Source organism: Alligator mississippiensis, chromosome 8, assembly GCF_030867095.1.
Source record: "Alligator mississippiensis isolate rAllMis1 chromosome 8, rAllMis1, whole genome shotgun sequence".
Lineage (NCBI taxonomy): Eukaryota > Metazoa > Chordata > Crocodylia > Alligatoridae > Alligator > Alligator mississippiensis.
The window spans coordinates 35,612,472-35,630,561 of record NC_081831.1 but is presented as its reverse complement, the minus strand read 5'-3'; the positions used below and the strand labels follow the sequence as shown (position 1 = coordinate 35,630,561).

At 41.6% G+C, this 18,090-nt stretch overlaps 1 protein-coding gene across 3 annotated transcripts in view; it reads right to left on the bottom strand.

The window, feature by feature from the left end:
- Nucleotides 1-555: 555 nt before the first annotated feature.
- The window catches only part of LOC102561287 (SLAIN motif-containing protein-like), a 41,012-nt gene continuing 23,477 nt past the window's right edge, over nt 556-18,090 (bottom strand). For 2 of the 3 annotated variants that reach the window (XM_059732633.1, XM_014609917.3), the window contains exons 3-9: nt 16,838-16,974; nt 13,675-13,824; nt 7,658-7,798; nt 6,600-6,917; nt 6,231-6,368; nt 5,765-6,080; nt 556-3,859 (exon numbers count right to left, since the gene is read on the bottom strand). In XM_059732633.1, coding sequence (XP_059588616.1) covers nt 3,793-3,859; nt 5,765-6,080; nt 6,231-6,368; nt 6,600-6,917; nt 7,658-7,798; nt 13,675-13,824; nt 16,838-16,974 — 1,267 coding nt within the window. In that variant the 3' untranslated portion in view covers nt 556-3,792. The remainder of the gene's footprint in view (nt 3,860-5,764; nt 6,081-6,230; nt 6,369-6,599; nt 6,918-7,657; nt 7,799-13,674; nt 13,825-16,837; nt 16,975-18,090) is intronic. The other variant, XM_014609918.3, reaches the window with a different exon arrangement.

Sequence of the window (18,090 nt, the reverse complement as noted above, 5' to 3'; positions counted from 1 at the left end):
TGTTACTACTAAATCAGGCTATTACTGTCTGTAATGCAGTTTGTTGCTTCTTAACCCAAAATGAGGATTTGCATGAAATGTAAGGGTGTCATTTAACTTTTAATTGTCCATGGCAGAGTGAGATTCTTTAGTCTTTCAAAACCATGTTGACAGTCTCTCAAGCTGAACAAATGTCCTTCCAAGTAGGACTTCTTTCCCTCTTGGAAGTGAGAATATTACTTCTGTTTGAAAGTTTAAAATCACTAGAGCAAAACAAGTTAACTTACTGTATACTTGTCTGATGGCATAATTCTTCTGTTTGGTATCTTTTAATTAAAGTCCTCTGAAATCCCCAAAAACATATAACCTAAGCAGAATAGATGTAAGTGAAGCTACAGGATGTGCAAGATGCTCAAGTCTAGTGCATGAGCCAAAGGAGTCAGCTTGTAAATGAAATTCAGTTTTTTGGCTATTAGATACTAATGCTAAGTGTTAACTCTGGCTTAAGTTCACTTACTTATTTTTTACCTAGTGATTTAGGGCTTTGACTTGCTATGAAGTGCGAGAGTGCCAGAGTTGGTAATTATCAATTTATTACAATAAATCTTGAAAACATGAATCAGACAACACTAAGAATAGTTTAACTTGTAGTTTAACTTCTTAACATCAATTACACTACTTATGTTTTTAATTCTAATGATATGCATTTAGAATAAAAGAAGCTTATATTAAACTTATCTGTCACTCTCCTCATCTAAGTGGAATGTTTCTCTTTGAATAGAGAGCTGAAACAATTGAAACCTGATTTTGGGTCCCATTAGAAACAACTACATTACACTATACACATTTTAGTGCAACTTAACTTTACTAAAAAAAGCCTTGAAGACTCTTGATCTGTTGAAGGAAAATTAGTTCTACAAATACTAAACTTCTTTTAGGACAGACTAAAATTTCAAGACACTGACTCTTCTGTACCTTCACCTAACTCTTGAGCCTGTCAACATAACAGGGTACTTTTCTGCATGGAAAAATATTATGGGGATGTCCTTTTTCCCCCTAACAGATCATTTCTCCATGAGGAAATCATGCAGCAGGTCCTCAAGGAGCTCAGTGAAGCATCTAGAGGACAGCAAGGCAACTAGGAACAAGCAGCATGGATTTACCAAGAGCAAGTTATGCTTTGCCAACCTGATTTTCTTCTATAAGGAGACAGCCTTTGTGAACTGGGGAAGAACAGTGAATGTAATACCTTGACAATGTAATATACTTTCTGCTCTTTTCAGCACTGGTGAGGTCTTATCTGGAATACCATGTCCAGTTTTGTGTTCTACACATCAAGAAGGCTGTGGACAGTTTCAAAGGAGTCCCATGCAGAACAAAAATGATGAGGGACCTGGGAAACAAGACTTATGCAGAAAGGCTAAAAGAACAAGGGTTACTTCCTCTGGAGAAAAGAGGATGGGCAGGGGGAGGGATTGGTATTTGAAGACTTATCAAAATGGCCAATTATAGAGAAGACAGAGATGTACTTTTCTCTGTGGCTGTAGGGGATAGTATTAAGAGCAATAGGCTCAAGCTACAGCAGAAGAAATTTAGGTTGGAGATCAGTAAGAATTTTCTATGCAGGTGGCCAGCTTGGAACAAGCTACCCAAAGAAATCACGGAATCTCCATCCTTCAAAGTTTTTAAGAGGAAGGTTAGATACTTGGCAGGGATGGATTAGTCAAGCACAAGCCTGCCTTGAGCTAGAGGCCTGGACTAAATGACTTCACATGGTCCCTTCCAGCCCTACTTTCCTATGATCCTAAATGTGTTCCAAAGGAGAAGTGGGTTTAACAAGAGGATAACAGCTATTGGAAGAAGATTTCAGAAATGAGGATAACTGGGGGCAGGGAGAAATCTGACCCAAAAAGTGGTCTCCTGCAGACAAAAGTTACATTTTCCAGAACAGAAGCTGCTCTGGGAGCTGGTTGGCCCCAGGTCCCTAGTGATTAATTCTGCCTATCACTCAAAACTAAGTGGAGACAAAACTAGCATTAAAATCTAGTTACTAGATTCATTCCATCCAGGAAGAGCACACACCAACTGCTGCAGCTTCCTTAGCCTGACGAAGGGTTTTTGAACCCGAAAGCTTGCTTAATAACTATTCTCCAACCATTTGGGTTGGTCTAATAAAAGATATCAAATTCACCCAAGGAACCTTGTCTGCCTAGTTACTAGATACAAATTAGCTAAAATAGTGCAACTCTTCCAGCTTCACTCCTACTGAAACAGGACAAGCCTGCAACAGATAAAGTAAGGGTCACAGGGAGCAAACATACCAAGCTGACAAGCAAGGCCTCTCATATTCTCCCTCAGTCTGGACAACTGGACCCTAAAACAGGGATGTGTGCAATTTCTGCCTCCATTCTCAGTGCTTGCAAACAAGTCTGAAGGACAGAAGGTATTAAGTTAAACAGCTAAACAATGCAGTACAAGCTGACCCAATCAGCAGTAGTCTTTAGACTCTAACTTTTTGTGCGTCTCATTAGTTAACATTTGGTAAATAGACAAGTGGAGAGTTTAATGCATATTACTGGGGCAGAGGGGAGATACAGATCACGCTTCTAGAGATGTTACCATAAACAAAAAAACAAGACTCCCTGTTTGCTATTAAGGCAGATCTATTTTTCAGCACCTTAATATTTTATTAAGCTACACTATCAAATCACATTAATGGCAGGGAAAACATTGCTGAGCTCAAATCAGTGCATATTTTATGGACTCCATTTGAATCAACAGCCTCTTGCTGAAGATGGGGGACAATTTTACCAATTCCTTCATGTGAAAAAAGCAATTAGAAAAAGTTTCATACAAAACCCAATGAAGGGTAATTGTTACTGACAGGAAATGGGGCAAAGTGTATATTATGAAGAGAAACACTTCAAGTAAAAGTAGTCTCTCTAACACAGTGGGTGCCAAAGACTGGACATAACCGTCTGCAAGAAGTTAAGCTTGCTGGTATTTTCTCAACTAAGATACAGAACTTAGCAATGTGATAACTATCAGGTTAAGTGCCACCCACTGTATTATGATGGCCTGTTCAGAAACCCACACAAATATTGTGTATTACTCCTTCATTTGTGAACTGACACTACTGTGATGCACACACTTTGATACAAACATGTCTGAAGTGTACTACTGATAGTTATAAAAGCTGCCTTTGACTTCTAGAGAAACATTAATAAAAAGTAGCAGAGAAATACATTTTATACAGGAATAAGTATAAAAAAAATTCTGGGCTTCAAGCCAGCTAGATTAGATGACACCAGGTGCATTAAAAAAACCCCCAAACCTTCTAACACCTATACAGCTATTTCTACACTCTCCACCCCCTGCTAAGAGCAACAAACAATAGGTTGTAGCTTCTTGCTGGCACAAACACAACAACTTGTGGCCTTTTAAGCAAGTTTCCATGTGAACATGTCATAGTGGATCGCTGTCAATGACGCTTCCAACAATGGGCTGTAGGTAGAAATCTATATTAAAGATGCAAAGGCTATTCAAGCTTCTGCAGTTTTTCAGAGTTCAGGGATACATTACACAAATAATTGTCCATTTCTATCATTAAGAGGCCAAGAAGCTCTTGACAAATTAAATGAAGTCAAGAACAAAGTCTGCATTCTAGAGATGGAGGGAGGGGGCTCAGGAATGTATAAGTCAGTCCCATGCAGTGGATCTGGAAAGAACCATATTTTAGAGTATTCTTATGCCCAGCCAGCTGGGGTTCTTCAACACAGATGTTTGGCAGTGCATCAGCATCTTTGGGTTGCTTCAGTAACATCCATCCTTCCAAGAATCATCAGCAGCTGTCTGACTGGTTTTTGCCGACTGAGGAACTCTGTTTAAAACAAAAAAACAAAAGCCATCCAGTCATATGTAGTGACGTACTGAGCTCCAGCTTAAGTGTTCATTACACCATTAGCAGAGGAACATACTAGTGATCAAAGTCTTAACTCAGATGCCATGCTTTTGGGCTGTCTGGCTTGCCACACAGGCATGCCTCATTCAGTATCCTAGTTGCATGTGGCACACACCCATGCATACTATTAAAGCTAGTCCTGCATTTTATGGCAGGCTGAATAAAAACCCTACACACAGTATCTCATTTCTGTGGCAAGCTGGCACAAGAAACTGGAAACTGCAGCAGTCCTGGGTAATGTGTTGAAAAAAAAGCAAATTTAAGTGAACCCTTTAAAAAATAAGCACCTAATGTCACTAAATGAGAGAGAAATGATTGGTAAAATACATTTGCAGCATTTTTTGCACAAGTAACTTCACTATAACAGTGAAGTCCACTGAAGATGTGCTGTGTTTTTTATTTTTAAACAATGACAAAAAGAAATCTAGAGGGCCCAGAGTATCTTGGGGAATTTCGGAATAGCTGGAAACTTTAAAAAACCCCTCATTCTTAGGGCCTGGGGCTTTTATAAAGAAACACTCAGCACTTGCTTTAATGGAAACCAGGTGTAGGTCAAACACAAATGAAATTTAAAGATAATCTTGCTTCTTTCTGTGTTGTCTGTGTTCAAGAATTTTTTTTAATAAACTCTCTCATTGGACAAACTGTATAGCTGGAAGAGATGTTGACAACTTATTTAAGAACAATCCAACCTAACTTATTCAAAAACAATCCAACCTAATTTTGGGACATAAGATACAGACTTTAGATAGTTCTGAGACCAGTAAAAATCAGAGCATATCTATAAGCCCTGACTGAAGCACAAAGTTTTGAAGATACGTAATATTCCAGGTGCAATTTGGGCACCATTCATGTTCTTTATTCTGCCTCAGTTCCATTAGACTAGGGGTTGTTAATCGGGGGCACGCATACACCTGGGAGTACTTGGACCGGTCCTAGGGGTACGTGTGGGCGGGTGAGGACAGAGCACCGCCGCCTCCCAGGAGCAGGGCAGGGAAGCTCACACACCAGTCCGGTGAGCTTCCCCAGCCCGGTAAGTGTCCCTGCCTGCCCGCATGCCGTCCCCGCCTCCCTGCTCCGTGTCTGTCCTCGTGCTACTCCCCCCTGACCTCTGCTCAGTGACTGGCCGCCAGGGGTACTTAAATTAAAAAAAGCTGGAAAACCCCTGCATTAGACAAAAGAGCAACTGCTTGAGAAAGCCTAACAAATGAGTTGTTCAGAGCTTAGGGCCAAGATTTCTCAATTCCTTAACTTTATGAAGTCACTTAAAATAGCCTGGAGAGGGAACATTACCCTCTCTGGGTAATGTTACCAAATATCAAATCAAAACGGTAATATTTTATCTGCCATGTGCTTATGGAAAATGCTACAACAGACAGGACAATGAAAAACAAGCCCTGGAAAGCCTGTTGAAGATTATCTCATGTAGTTGAAGGAACAGGAAATGTTACAAGATTTCCAGTACTTGTTTTGAGAGACAATTTTCAGGCCAAGGCAAGCACTTAAAAAAGTATCATATATTTATAAATCAGGCCCAAAATGTAACCTGGATGTTTCATTAAGCCAGCCAAAATGTCTACAGAAAGCAATTTTAAAACTAAGGATTACTTTACAGCTTACTGCTGGGACAAAAACATGCTAGAAAGTCCCCATCTGCAAACTTTATTTGATTTGGAAGTCACATCCCAGTGGATGGAACATACTACAAGTAAGAGATCTGTTTTACTTTATAGATTTGAAATGTACTTTAAAAGCCAGATTTTAGCAGACATAGTTAAAGTGCACTTAATTTTCTTAAGTTTATTTCAGTCATTAAGACCTTACCTCTTGGACGGGGGTGTCAGCTTGCTCTTAGGAGTAGAAGTTCCTCCTACAGATGTCCGTACTTTGATGGGCGAGTTTTTGGCTATCGTGACCATATTACTCCTGGTAGTAGAAGAACTGCTATTGGAAGACCCTGGACTATAAGTAGAAGACTGTGGTTTTCGAGCTCCAACAGGATTTGTGTAGCTGGAGGCTTTCACTGGCTGTCTTGGTGTTAACAGAGAATTTGTGCATGACCCTCCTTTCACTGGCTGTCGTACTGTTAAGGGAGACTGACCAGCACTAGAGGAATACCTGAGCTTACTGGGATTCAAACCTAAAAGTGGAATGAAGGGAAACAAGTTGGCAATGCTGTCTCTCCCACACCCCCACAGGCCCCTCCCCCTTACACACACACACACACACACACACACACACACACACACACACTTACTTTACAAAGTGTTAAAAACTAAAGTGAACTGACTTGTTGATGGTTGCTGCATTCTGGAAAGTCGATTGCTGGGCACCTGTAGATCTGATTCCAAACTCCGGCTACTTCTTACAGACTCTAGAGTGCGAAGGCTTGTCTTAGCCAAGTTAGGCATACTGTGACGCATCTCCTCTGGAGTTTGAACGAATTATAAATAGAGCATAATATTATTAGCAGACAAAACTACTTCCATGGTATAATCTATTCCTAGGAAAATGCATGTTGTTAATTTTAATTCAAAACGATAAGAAAATACAATGTGACCATGAAAGTGATTGCTATTTAATAACACCCATTTTTTGACCAATTCACATTTCCATATTTTTTTAATATGCAATACTGTACAGTTCATAGCCAGCCTACCTTCATTATTTGTGTACTTCAGTCGATCTTGCATGGTGCTTTGCACAGATCTCCTTGGGGGTCGAATACGAGAGGTAGCTGCTCTGTTGTAATCTGCTCCTGAAGAAGGGGACTGACATCGGGGGGAGCTGAGAGGAGATGGTGAGTACCTGTGAGCACTACGATAGGATAGGGAACAATCATAATCATCCTCATCTTCCAGACTGTATGTGTCAAACTCCTGGTCGCTGTAGGTACCTCTCCTGAGAGAGTGAAGGGAGGCACTGGAACTACGACGAGACACTGAAGCAGAACTAGAAGCACAATCCTGGCGGAGACCTGGGAATATGAAATGCCATGGACCAAATTACTTTTAACCTCATACAAACTACTTCCCCTGACATGGCACAGCAGAAGTTAACTATTACCTCTCTGATCATCTTGTAAATTGCCTTTGGGACTGGATTCAAGAAAACAGAACAATCTTCATGAAAACATCATATGGCATATTACTTTAAGGGAAAATTTACACAGATACAGGTGGTAGGGGGGGAATATTCAGGATTATTGTTCCATAAGCTTCAAGAGCCATCTACAAGATTAGCAGTACACAATTACAGATTATGAAGGTTTAAGCAGTTGGTTTAAAATGTCCCAGAATGCATTACATGTTATGCTTTAGAGCAGGGGTTGTCACCCGGGGGTATGCATATCCCTGGGGGTACTTCAAAAGGTCTCGGGGTATGCGGGGGTGGGAGGGGACAAAGTGCCGCTACCCCATGCCACTGCCTCACAGGGGAAGGGTCGGGGTGGGGTGAGAGCAGCGTCGTACAGATGCTGCGCTGCCACTGTTTGCCACACCCCCACTCTGCATCTAGCTGCTTGCAAACTCCCCCTGCCTCTGTGCTCCGCATCCAGCTGCTCACCACCCCCTCCCGCCGGCATCAGTCTATCGCCAGGTTTAGATGGACATCTTAGAACCATAGACTTTACCCCTCTGTATGAGAGCAATTGCAAACCATCTACATTTCCTCAAAATTCCAAAACTGTAAGATGAAAAGGAAATTGCTGTCACATACTTTCTTCCTGTAGACGTGCCATAACCTGGACATCAGTCAAGTCCTGCAGTTTGTAGCCCATAGAGATAGAGTCATCAGATGTACTAAGCTCACTGTCCACAGAGGACTGAGAGCTCAGTGCAGAATGCATACTCAAGTAACCTGTGGGGAAGAGAGGTGGAAAGAGAAAACAAAATAGTGAGCAGCAAAAAATGATTTAGAAACACACAGAAAGCAAGCTACCCCATTTTTATTTGAGGGCAAAGCAATTAAGGTCACTGCTGGAGGTAGCTGTTTATTTGCTAAGGAAAAAAAACAAAAAATCCAAAAGTTAGTTACACCTACAGAAGACTGTTCTTCACATCTTGACTACTAAATAGACTGACTGATATGTTAGATCATGGATTCTTGTCCAGAGGAAAGCAACTGAGGCTACCAGAACCTCAGTCTGATTTCAGTGCTTAATATTTCCACACTTTGAGAAAGATATGTCTGCTGATCCAGAAGCTGATTTTGAAGTCACAGGAGATGTTTGCTGTGGTGTTTACACAGGGTTATATGAGCGCTAATGCCTCACACCCTCCTGAAACCATAAAATTACTATCTAGATTAAGAATTTACTATTATGAGTAGTGTTCTACTGAGATACATCAGTCACATAGTAACACTCTTATACAACAGAAGGTTTTATAATAGTTACTTGTTACCTCATGACCCTTCTCCCTCACCCCTACCTGTTGTTTCATCCACTTGCTGCATCTTGTAATAAATCAAGACTACATTTCTCAGGGAACAGAATGGCCTTGGATTTAAACAGACATCACTGTATTGATATCAAAGAATACTGATACAAGCTGTTATGATGCAGCTGGTAATCATGATTATGTGACGCCACAAATGTAGCAAAAACACTTCACTTTTAATCCTGCTTCATTTAGGATTAAGGTTAGGGTGATTTAAAATCAATTGTATTGCTACAAGATCATGCAAACTTAACAGATCAGTGGAGGCCATTATTTTTGGCAGATGTACCACAAATTAGCCTACACCAATGCTCAACCTCTTGCCCGCAGGCCAAGTCTGACCTGCAGAGCCATCACATCCAGCCCAAAGGAATCCCTACAAGTTGGAAAAATTGGCAAGCAGCAGAAGTTGCATGCAGTGGAGTCCAGCCCTGCCCAGGCCATGGCTATGCAGAGGGATCGGGATGGTCCCACCCCTGCTATACCTGGATCAGGCCAGGCTGCTCCTCACCCCCTCAGGTGTCCAGATAGGAGCCGTTCCACTCCAACCCCCACCCCCACGCACCCAGATCAGGACCACTTCGTTCATCTTCCTCTCTCCGCTTTCCCACACACCCCAACCCATGTGTCCGGATCAGGGCTGCTCCACCCCTTCCCATCCTGCCCCCTGCATGCCAGACTAGGGCTGCTCCATCCCCCTCCCCAAGTCCCTAACCCCCTCACATCCAGATTGGGGACCAAGTCGCTCCCTGCCTGCCCAGCACATGGACCAGGGTCAGCCAGTGCACCTGCCTGTGATCAGATGGAGCCCAGCCATGATGGATCCAGCCCACCAGACAGATCCAGCCCACAGCCAAGACTTGGCATTGTCCATCTGGCCCACAGGGCAAAAAGGTTGGACACCACTGACCTATACCTTTCCAGAATGGTACTCCAATGCCCCTCCCCTGCTCAACTTGCTGCTCTTTCTGCTCCCTGCCCAATCTGCTGCTCTGCTGTCTGTCACACTAGTGGCACACATGCAATAGCTGCTGCATGCTCCCAAGCAGCCACTCCCTCTCCCCTTTTAAACCAACTAAAACACACATTTGTCCACACCCTCAGGTACTGGTTTGTACAACAGTGTTTCTCAACCCATGGGTCACAATCCAAAAGTGGGTTGCAAGAATATATGAAAGGGTTGCAAACAAAGTTTAAGAACTGGATCAACAAACTTTAAAAATGGATTCTCCTTTAAAGGAGAAAAACCCTTTGCAGGCTGGCATTTTGCACACTGCAAGGGGCTGCAAGGAGCAGGAAAGCAGCCAGGCAGCATGGAGAGCTGCTACGGGGGTGGGGGCATAGACGATATGTCAGGGGGTGCAGAGGCACAGGTGACACTGCCTGCCACCCCACCTCCTCTCCAGAGTACAGCCATGGCCTCAGGGGAGCAACAGCGGCTGGGCCACAGAGGCAGGGGTATTGCTGCACCCAGTGCACAACCAGCTGGCACGAGAAGGTAAGGGTAGCATAGCCCCTCCCCCCCCCCCTCCATTATTCCTTGTGCTGCTGGAGACATGGCTGGTGCAGGGTTTCTGGCAGCAGTGGCAGAAATGAGTCTTGCCACCCTACTGGAGTCTCGGGGCAGTGGGTTGGGAGTGAGGGGCACCAGCAGGGCCAGAGGACTGTTTTCTACTTAAACTATTAACTGGGTCAGGACTGGCCATTGATGTTTATAAATGGGTCCTGGTACAAAAAAGGTTGAGAACCACTGGTATAACATGTTGGGATAATACAACGGGATCCTTACTGGGACCACTGGACTCTACTCTAGTATAAATAACAACATTCAAAGAGGGTACACCTCCTATTAAGATGTTAAATTTCTATTACAAGCACAGACATAACTAAAGGGAAATAAGGTGTCATTTTCTTTTAGTTTAAGTTCATAGTAACTGACACATAATACTTAGTTAACATTGTTTGATGACTGAAGTCAGTCTCTCAGGATTTTCCACAGTACATGAGATACACCACGTTAGGCTAGTGGAATATGAAAACCAGGCAAGTCCAGTAGCAAATGTTTGCTACTGGAAGGCTTTTTTTGATAAACTGATTATACCAATACTTGTCCTTGCATCTCAGATGGGTGGCAGTCAACCCAACACAGAAATGTTAATACGTCAGCCCTCTCTTTTCTGCATTTTCTCCTCCTGGTTGGCAAATGAGTTATAACACTAATAGCCTATCATTCCCCTGTATTAGCTTAACAAAGTAGTTAACAGATCTTCATTCTTTTTTTCGATTTCAGAAATACCAAGCTACTTTATGAGAAAGCATTAACATCACCCGAAAAACTGAAAATGGGAAAAGAATTAAAGAGCATGACAAAGACTTATCCCAAAAAAATTAGGATAAAAGCTGGATTCTCTGCCTATTTTTAATAGCTGACATCATCAGCACCTAAAGTAGGATGAAGAGTGTAGCTTCCTGAAGGATTCAATTAAGCCTATCACAACTTGAGGCTCCCAATGCACCCACTGTCCACAGAATCCTATCAAATATACTCACATGCTACATATGCCCTTCCCCCCCCCCAAAAAAATTGGCCCTCCAAAATTGGGGTGCATTTCTTGATTAGAGAAACTGATTTTTTTGTACTGGAATAGAAGCAGGAAAGAACAGAAGCATGCAAATGCTGTGTTTTAATGGCTATTGCTTTTCTCTAGCCCCAGGAAACAGAAGGGCAGAGTCCTATGTTAACCCTCTCAAAGTTACAGTGGCTATTGGCTGAGCACTATAGCTTGTGCCAGAAACAGCAATTCAGCTGACTCAGGCCAAGTGAACTGTTGCATACAGTCTGTAGTACTTTGATGGGACTTCTGGTATAGAAATAACTTTATTATTTATAGGAACTTATATAAAGAACTATTTATAGTAAAGAAGTAGCAGTCTTTGCAAGGGTCTGGAACCTAGCCTTGTTGCTGTACTGCCTCACAAGGAAGTTCCTACTGCCTCACTCAGACTGTCTTCTGGAATGTCACACTTCCTGGACACACTACATTTCCAGAAGGACTTACTCCATGCCACACAGTTAGCTGTGACTCTGGAAAAATTTGGAAAAAAACTTTTTTCTATATTTTTCCTTCCAAAAACAATGTTTGTGTCTTATTTGGGACACTGTAATATGTGAGAAAATATGGCATTAACAGTCTCACTTTACAGGCAGTCCTCAGACTTACGATGCAATTGGTTCCTGAAAGCCACGTCTTAAGTTAAATCGTTGTAACTTGGAACCAATTTTTCCATAGGAACAGTGTTATAAATGGGGGGTTGGTTCCTTTACGACGGTCGATACTGTGTGCAGTTGGTAAGTGGTGAAAGGGGAGGGGGAAGGAAGAAAGAGGCTTTGGGGGGGGGGGGAGGCGGAGGAGATTAATGCCCCCTGTGGTGAGGGAGGGACTGGGGCAAACGCTATCCAGCTGGGGCAGTACGGGCATGGAGGGGGGGGTGGCAGCTCCTGTTGCTGCGCGCTTCTCATCTGGCAGCTTGACTGGTGGTTCCTGCCATTGCTTACCCAGCTGGTGTGGGGCAGGCATGGGGCAGAACCACTGTGCTGCCTCCAGACAAGCAGCGTGCAGGAGCAGGAGCTTCACCCTTTCCCCATGCCCCTCGGATGAGCCACAGCTTTGAGGGCATCAGGGGGCATGTTCCCCTAGATCAGGGTGGGGCGAGTGGCAGAGCGGGGGCTATGGGGGGCTGCAGCCACCCAAAAATTCACCATAGCCCCCGCCGCCTGCCCAGAGCACAGCACAGTGCAGCCTCAGCCCTGCCAACCCCACACCATGCAGAACTGGGGGCACACTCCCACTATGACCAGTGGCGGAAGCAGCGGCAGGAACCACTAGTCAAGCCACCAGACGAGCAGTGCACATCAGCGGGATCCACCACCACCACTCCCTGCAGCTGCCTGGCCCCAGCTTGGCAGTACTTGCTCCAGCCTGGTCTCTGAATCAGCATCGAAGATTCGGATTCAGCTAAATCAAATCAGGGCCAGTGATCCGAATCAATGAATCAAACCACTGTCTCCGATTCGGGACACCCCTAGTAAATTTACTGTTATGCAATCGGTGTGGCAGAAGCTCGCAGTCAGCTGCTTTGTGTGGTGCACTGTGGGAGTGACATGCACCAAAATATAGTCTTCTGTGTGGATCTGTGCTCCTCACTTGCTTGTAAAAAAGGATCCCCATTTTTATAAGCCCCTGAACAGCAATCAGATTAAAGTAACTGAGTCACGCTAGATCTGGGTTCCAGGTTTGAATCAATAACCGAAGACCTGCTCCTAGAGTCATCATCATAGGAATCTGTCCTTAACAGCACATAACTGATTCAGCTCCTCAAAAAGAAAAAAAAGACACTACAAAGATAAAATGGTCCTTTCCTATGGAAACCAATTTACAGAATTTAAGCAGTAAAAAGGAATAAACTGTCAAAGTGATTAAGTATTTGCCAAAAAAGTGTCATGTCATACATCAAGAAATAAAAGTGGAAGGGAAAGAAGAAGCTACTAATCCCCAAGAGCATACCTGCAACTATCAATATAACTAGCTGCATGCAAGACAAGTATTTAAATATTCATTTGACTCCATGATTCAAGTCAGACAGTGTTAAACATGCAAAAAAATTTGTAACATGCACGTTAGGATACAGCCGCCTATACAGAAAACAAAACAAGGAAAACTCCTTTGATGAGAAACCGAAGGCAGAACACTGCTCCAATAGGAAATGAGGCATGGGCTGCAAAAGGGCTAAATGTTACCCTTGAAATAGCACATACAAATTTCACAGACAGCAGCACACACACATTCTCAGGCAGACTTTGGACAAAGCATTTAGCCAAACCACCCAGTTATAATCAAGTACTTAATGTACAGTTAATACTTTATGTTATTAGGTGGTTTAAGGAGCAGTGCTTCTTTGTTGTGTTTATTCCTGAACAGCTGGTTTATATTTCATAATGTTTTCCATTAGTAGAAATGAACACATTCTATAAAAATAAACACATTCCATCACCACAAGACATTCAGAATGCAAAGGAAGCTCCTTCCATTGTAATGTTATTAAGTCAAAGATTCCCTGCAGCATCATGCATAAGTGAGATGACCAGCAATATTCACCATATTAAAAGTTGATCCACTGGATTCGCCTGTTCCTCTCGTACCCCAGATACTTAGTTGTGCTCCTCCCATGAAAGAGCCCAGAACAATCCTCCTTGCATAATATTAAATTTTGCTCTGTGCTATTGTCATGCCATACCTGAGCTGCCACAGGTTAGTAGTGCTTTGTTAGTCGATTTGAGGTGCCCAGGAGAGTTTAGTGCATTGCTACAGGAGCTTGTCTCTGTATTCAAGTTATGTGCACTTGGTGATGCCAATGGACTGCAATACAGGTTTTTCCACCTACTGGCTAAAAGGAAGATATAAGAAAGCCACAAATGTTACCAAGTTCTCTTTGAAAACAAATGGGATTGAGGAAAGAAAGCATTAAGTCAAACAGGATCAAGCATTACTATCAGGCATTTAGAATCAGCCATCATGAATGGGCATACCACTTCCCAAAGTGAGCAAGAAGTCAAACATTTACTCTTCTAAAAAGCTCCCCCATCCTTCAACTTATATAGTCACTGATGAAAATAACTCAGTGTCCTCACTAAAACTGAAATTTTCTAGCACATATTCGAACATTTCAAGGCAGCCTTCAAATAGACCATCTTAAAAGAAAAATAAGAACATGATGCAGAATTAACAGATATTTACAGTAACAGTTTAGTAGTCTTTACACTTCGATGAGCACCATCCTTTGGATTTTTAGCCTTAAAACTGACAAAGGATCATTCTATTTTTTATAAGATTTTAGCTTCAAACAAAGTAGATCCATGGTGAAAAAAAATAATCTGTTTTGAAATAGGTTTTAAAACAAAATATGAACACAAGACAATAGTAAAACAGAAGTGACAGCTCACAACTTGAGTCTTAATAACAGTTTGATATATGCAGATACAGCACTATGTAAAGAATAGTTTCCATGAGTAAGTAATTAAGGAATTGCTAAACTATCATCTCACTGACACACACTACCTAAAAACAAAAGATTTATGAAGATTTAATGAAGACTGAGTACTTTAAGTGACCTATAAAGTCTCCTTTACAAATACTGAAAGAAACATGCAAAACTTTAGTTGGAATTAAATGAATGAGTTCACAAAGCTTATAGTGAGGCAATGGCAAGATCAAGAGATAAAATATGAAGATAAAATGAATGGTTAATATGATGAAGCCTTCAGCTTTCAAGATGCACTCTAAACACCAGGCTTAAAACAAACTTGAGAATGTGCTGTACTAAGCATACAGTTGGCACAAATGAAAAAGCATATAATTTTATAAAGAACCTAGAGCTGCACACAAAATGTTTTGGCTGAATTGAAGCCAATGTTATAACATTCACAGAGAAAAAAAACATTGTCCATTTCAAAAGGTAAGCAGACACTAATACTAGCTTTGTATTAATAGTTATTTTTTTTCAGTAGCTAAGACAGTGGTCACCAACCAGTAGATCTCGATCTACAGGTAGATCTCGGAGCCTCTTGGAGTCGATCCGAGGCTGGGGCGGGGGGCTGAATGCCTGTGTGCATGCATGCATGCATGCACACACCCCAGACCAGCAGATCAGTCTGTGGGGAGGGAAGGGGCAGGTGCTAGATGGAAGCACCCAGCAGTGAGGGTCAGTGCTGCAGAGGCAGGAGCAGGGGTAAACTGAGTGGGGTGCCAGCTGGGTGGGACTTACCTGCTGGGAGGCGTGCCCCCAAATCATTTTTTCTCCCCCTGCCTCGATCTGCCCCACTCCTTCCCTTCCCATTGACTTACCCGCTGGGCTGGCAGAGGAGGGGGAGCGGGGGATGGGACGGGACAGGGGACACAGTAGATCTTCGGTTGCTTTTAAATGCCAAAGGCGATCTCCTACTTAAAAAGGTTGGAGACCACTGAGCTAAGACCATCATCTGACTTTCAAATGTTACTTCTCCCAATAACGCCGCACAGAATATGTGCTGCTCTTCACAGGATTTGGATTTAGGTTCTTATGAATCTGACCAGAGATGGTGATGTAAAAATGCATCACACTTTCCTGTCCTCTAATAACTAACTATTGACAGATGCTGCAATTGCAGTTAGTTGCCTTTTTGGCTGCCAGGGAAGTATACCAAGAATCAAGAAAATGAAGGATTAGAACGAGCATCAGTGATTCAACTCATGATTACTAACAAATTAAAAACTCATTTTATTTTGAGGCACTGGGAGTGTATTTGGAGTGGGAGGATGGGGGCAAAGATCCACCAGGACAGTCTTTGACTTGAAGCATATTAACTAGCATAACAGGGAAAAATGCCAACACATGTAATCAAAATCAAAATGAAGTCAAATGTTCAAAGCTCTTTTTCGAAATCCTTGCTTCAGCTAAGTACCCCAGGGAACGGTCGACGGTCAGACTCCATTAAAAAAAAAAAAAATGAATCCAGAACAGTGACTCAGAAGTCAGCATGCAACTAGGGAACTATAGAAAGTTCTATAAAATGTTACCCTTCAAATCCTACCTAAGGAGTTTGATTACAAATGATCAGTTCAGGCACAGAAGCAGAAATTTTTCAGTCTCTATGAAGTATTGTTTTTATGTAGTGTTGAAAAATCTAAATAGACCATCATTCACAAAAGTTAGAAAATTCTAAATGCACCATTGTGTTGTTAGCACTGGAAGATGCAATGGTAACCTTTCCCATAAATAATGCATTAAGAATTATTATGCAAGAAAGAGAATTAACTTCAACGCTAGATATTTTTTTTGCAGGAATAAGCTACAGAGCCCTAAGTGAATCTTTTCTGACCAAAAACACTTAAAATATTTTTTTGAACATGAAGTTTTAAAGATTTGTATTTCATGTACATTTAAATCTCATTAGAATATTAACAGGAGTCTTCCACTGATGAAGCCTCTAACATAGCATTAAAGAAAAAGTGTATATGAAAGTTGGCAAGAACATCCCCACCGCATGAAACTGAAAACTCCTTTGTTAACATTAATACACTTAGACATTCTTATAACAAGAGGCAAAGCTATATTGGTTCTATTTTTTCAAAATCATAATGATTAAAAGTCATATCTTGCTTCTGATTTATAGGTTATTATTCTTAACAGAAAACACAAGGAGTTTTAGTGATAAACATGTCAGAAGTATTTCCTGATACATGAAGCATTTGATTTTTTTTTTTTAATAGTGATCAGCATCATTTAATGGTGATCATCATTATCGGTTATTTTAAGCTTGCAACAAACTACATCATTATACTTCCATTCCAACTAATATATCTCAATACCATGCAAAATACAGAACATTTTCAAGTATTCAATGCACATTTAATTCATTTACCTTGGTCAAGTCTATTTATAAGAGTTCGACAGGCTGCTTCTGTTTCAGGACTGGGGTTGTCCAACACCTGCCGGCACCATTTCAGAGGCGATTCTGTTTTCTGATCTGTAATGGATTTTCTTGGAGAGACATACAACCTTGAGTAAAAATGGATTAAAAAAAGAATACTGAATAAATGTGAATTAATTAAAAAACTCTACCTTCCATATTTTTATAGTAGAATGTTTTCTGAAAATAATTACAACACCAAGAGACAAAACAAAATCTTCTGTTTTGTTTGGATAGCTTTATGTACCACAATCTGAAATGTAAACTTTGAGGCGTGAAATACATTTATCTGTATGGAAGTTTGGTTTACTTCAGTGAATGTCTGTGGAGAGAGTGATGAACTTTTGGACAGGTGGGTTTAGATTTTACTAGAATACACATTTGTCCTGAGGTCTTCAGGTTTGTATCCTATTATTCTTCCTCCATAGCTACTCCAATGCTGCCACACACACAAAGTCCAAACATGCTGGTTATAAGAACCTGTAAGTAATTTTGATGCACCTTTCTAATCTGTCAGGATGGTCAGATGGGTCATCTTCAGGCCAAATATGACAATATTTCTAGATAAACATGGCACTATCAGTAAAAATGAAGCATCAAGATCCCAGATTCTGGACCCAAAACTTACGAAGTTTATTTCATATAAATCTAATAAATAAAATTAATAAATCTATCATGCAAAAGCAGGGGCTAATATAGTGTGAGTAACAACATGATGCACCTGGTTTGAACATTTAATCTTAGTTTGAAGTTGTTTTACCCAATAGATAAAGAAGCAAATTTGTGGAGCAATTTAGAGCCAAATCTGGTGTGAATTTACTTGGGGGAGGGGAGGGCAGCTTGTATGGAGGCAGGGCAGGGTTAAAAGTTACAAGAGAAGGGAAGATAACCTCTACTTTAATACTCAAGTTACGCATGTTTACTGACATACCCCACACACCTTTTTCCAAAAAAAAAAAAAATAAATAACCAAACTTCCAAAATTGGGGTGCATGTCTTAATCAGGGAAGCTTCCTAGGGGCAATAGGGGAAGGAGGAAGGAAGCACCCCACTTTAATTCTTACACCTGAAGTTTAAAACCAACTGTCCAGCAGCAGCAGTGGCATTTCTATTCAGGCAGCTGAGGGACCATCATGCTTCACTCCACAGGTGTTAATGCACTTTTCTTTTTTAATGGTCTTGGTGGGAATTAATCTTTGCAGTTT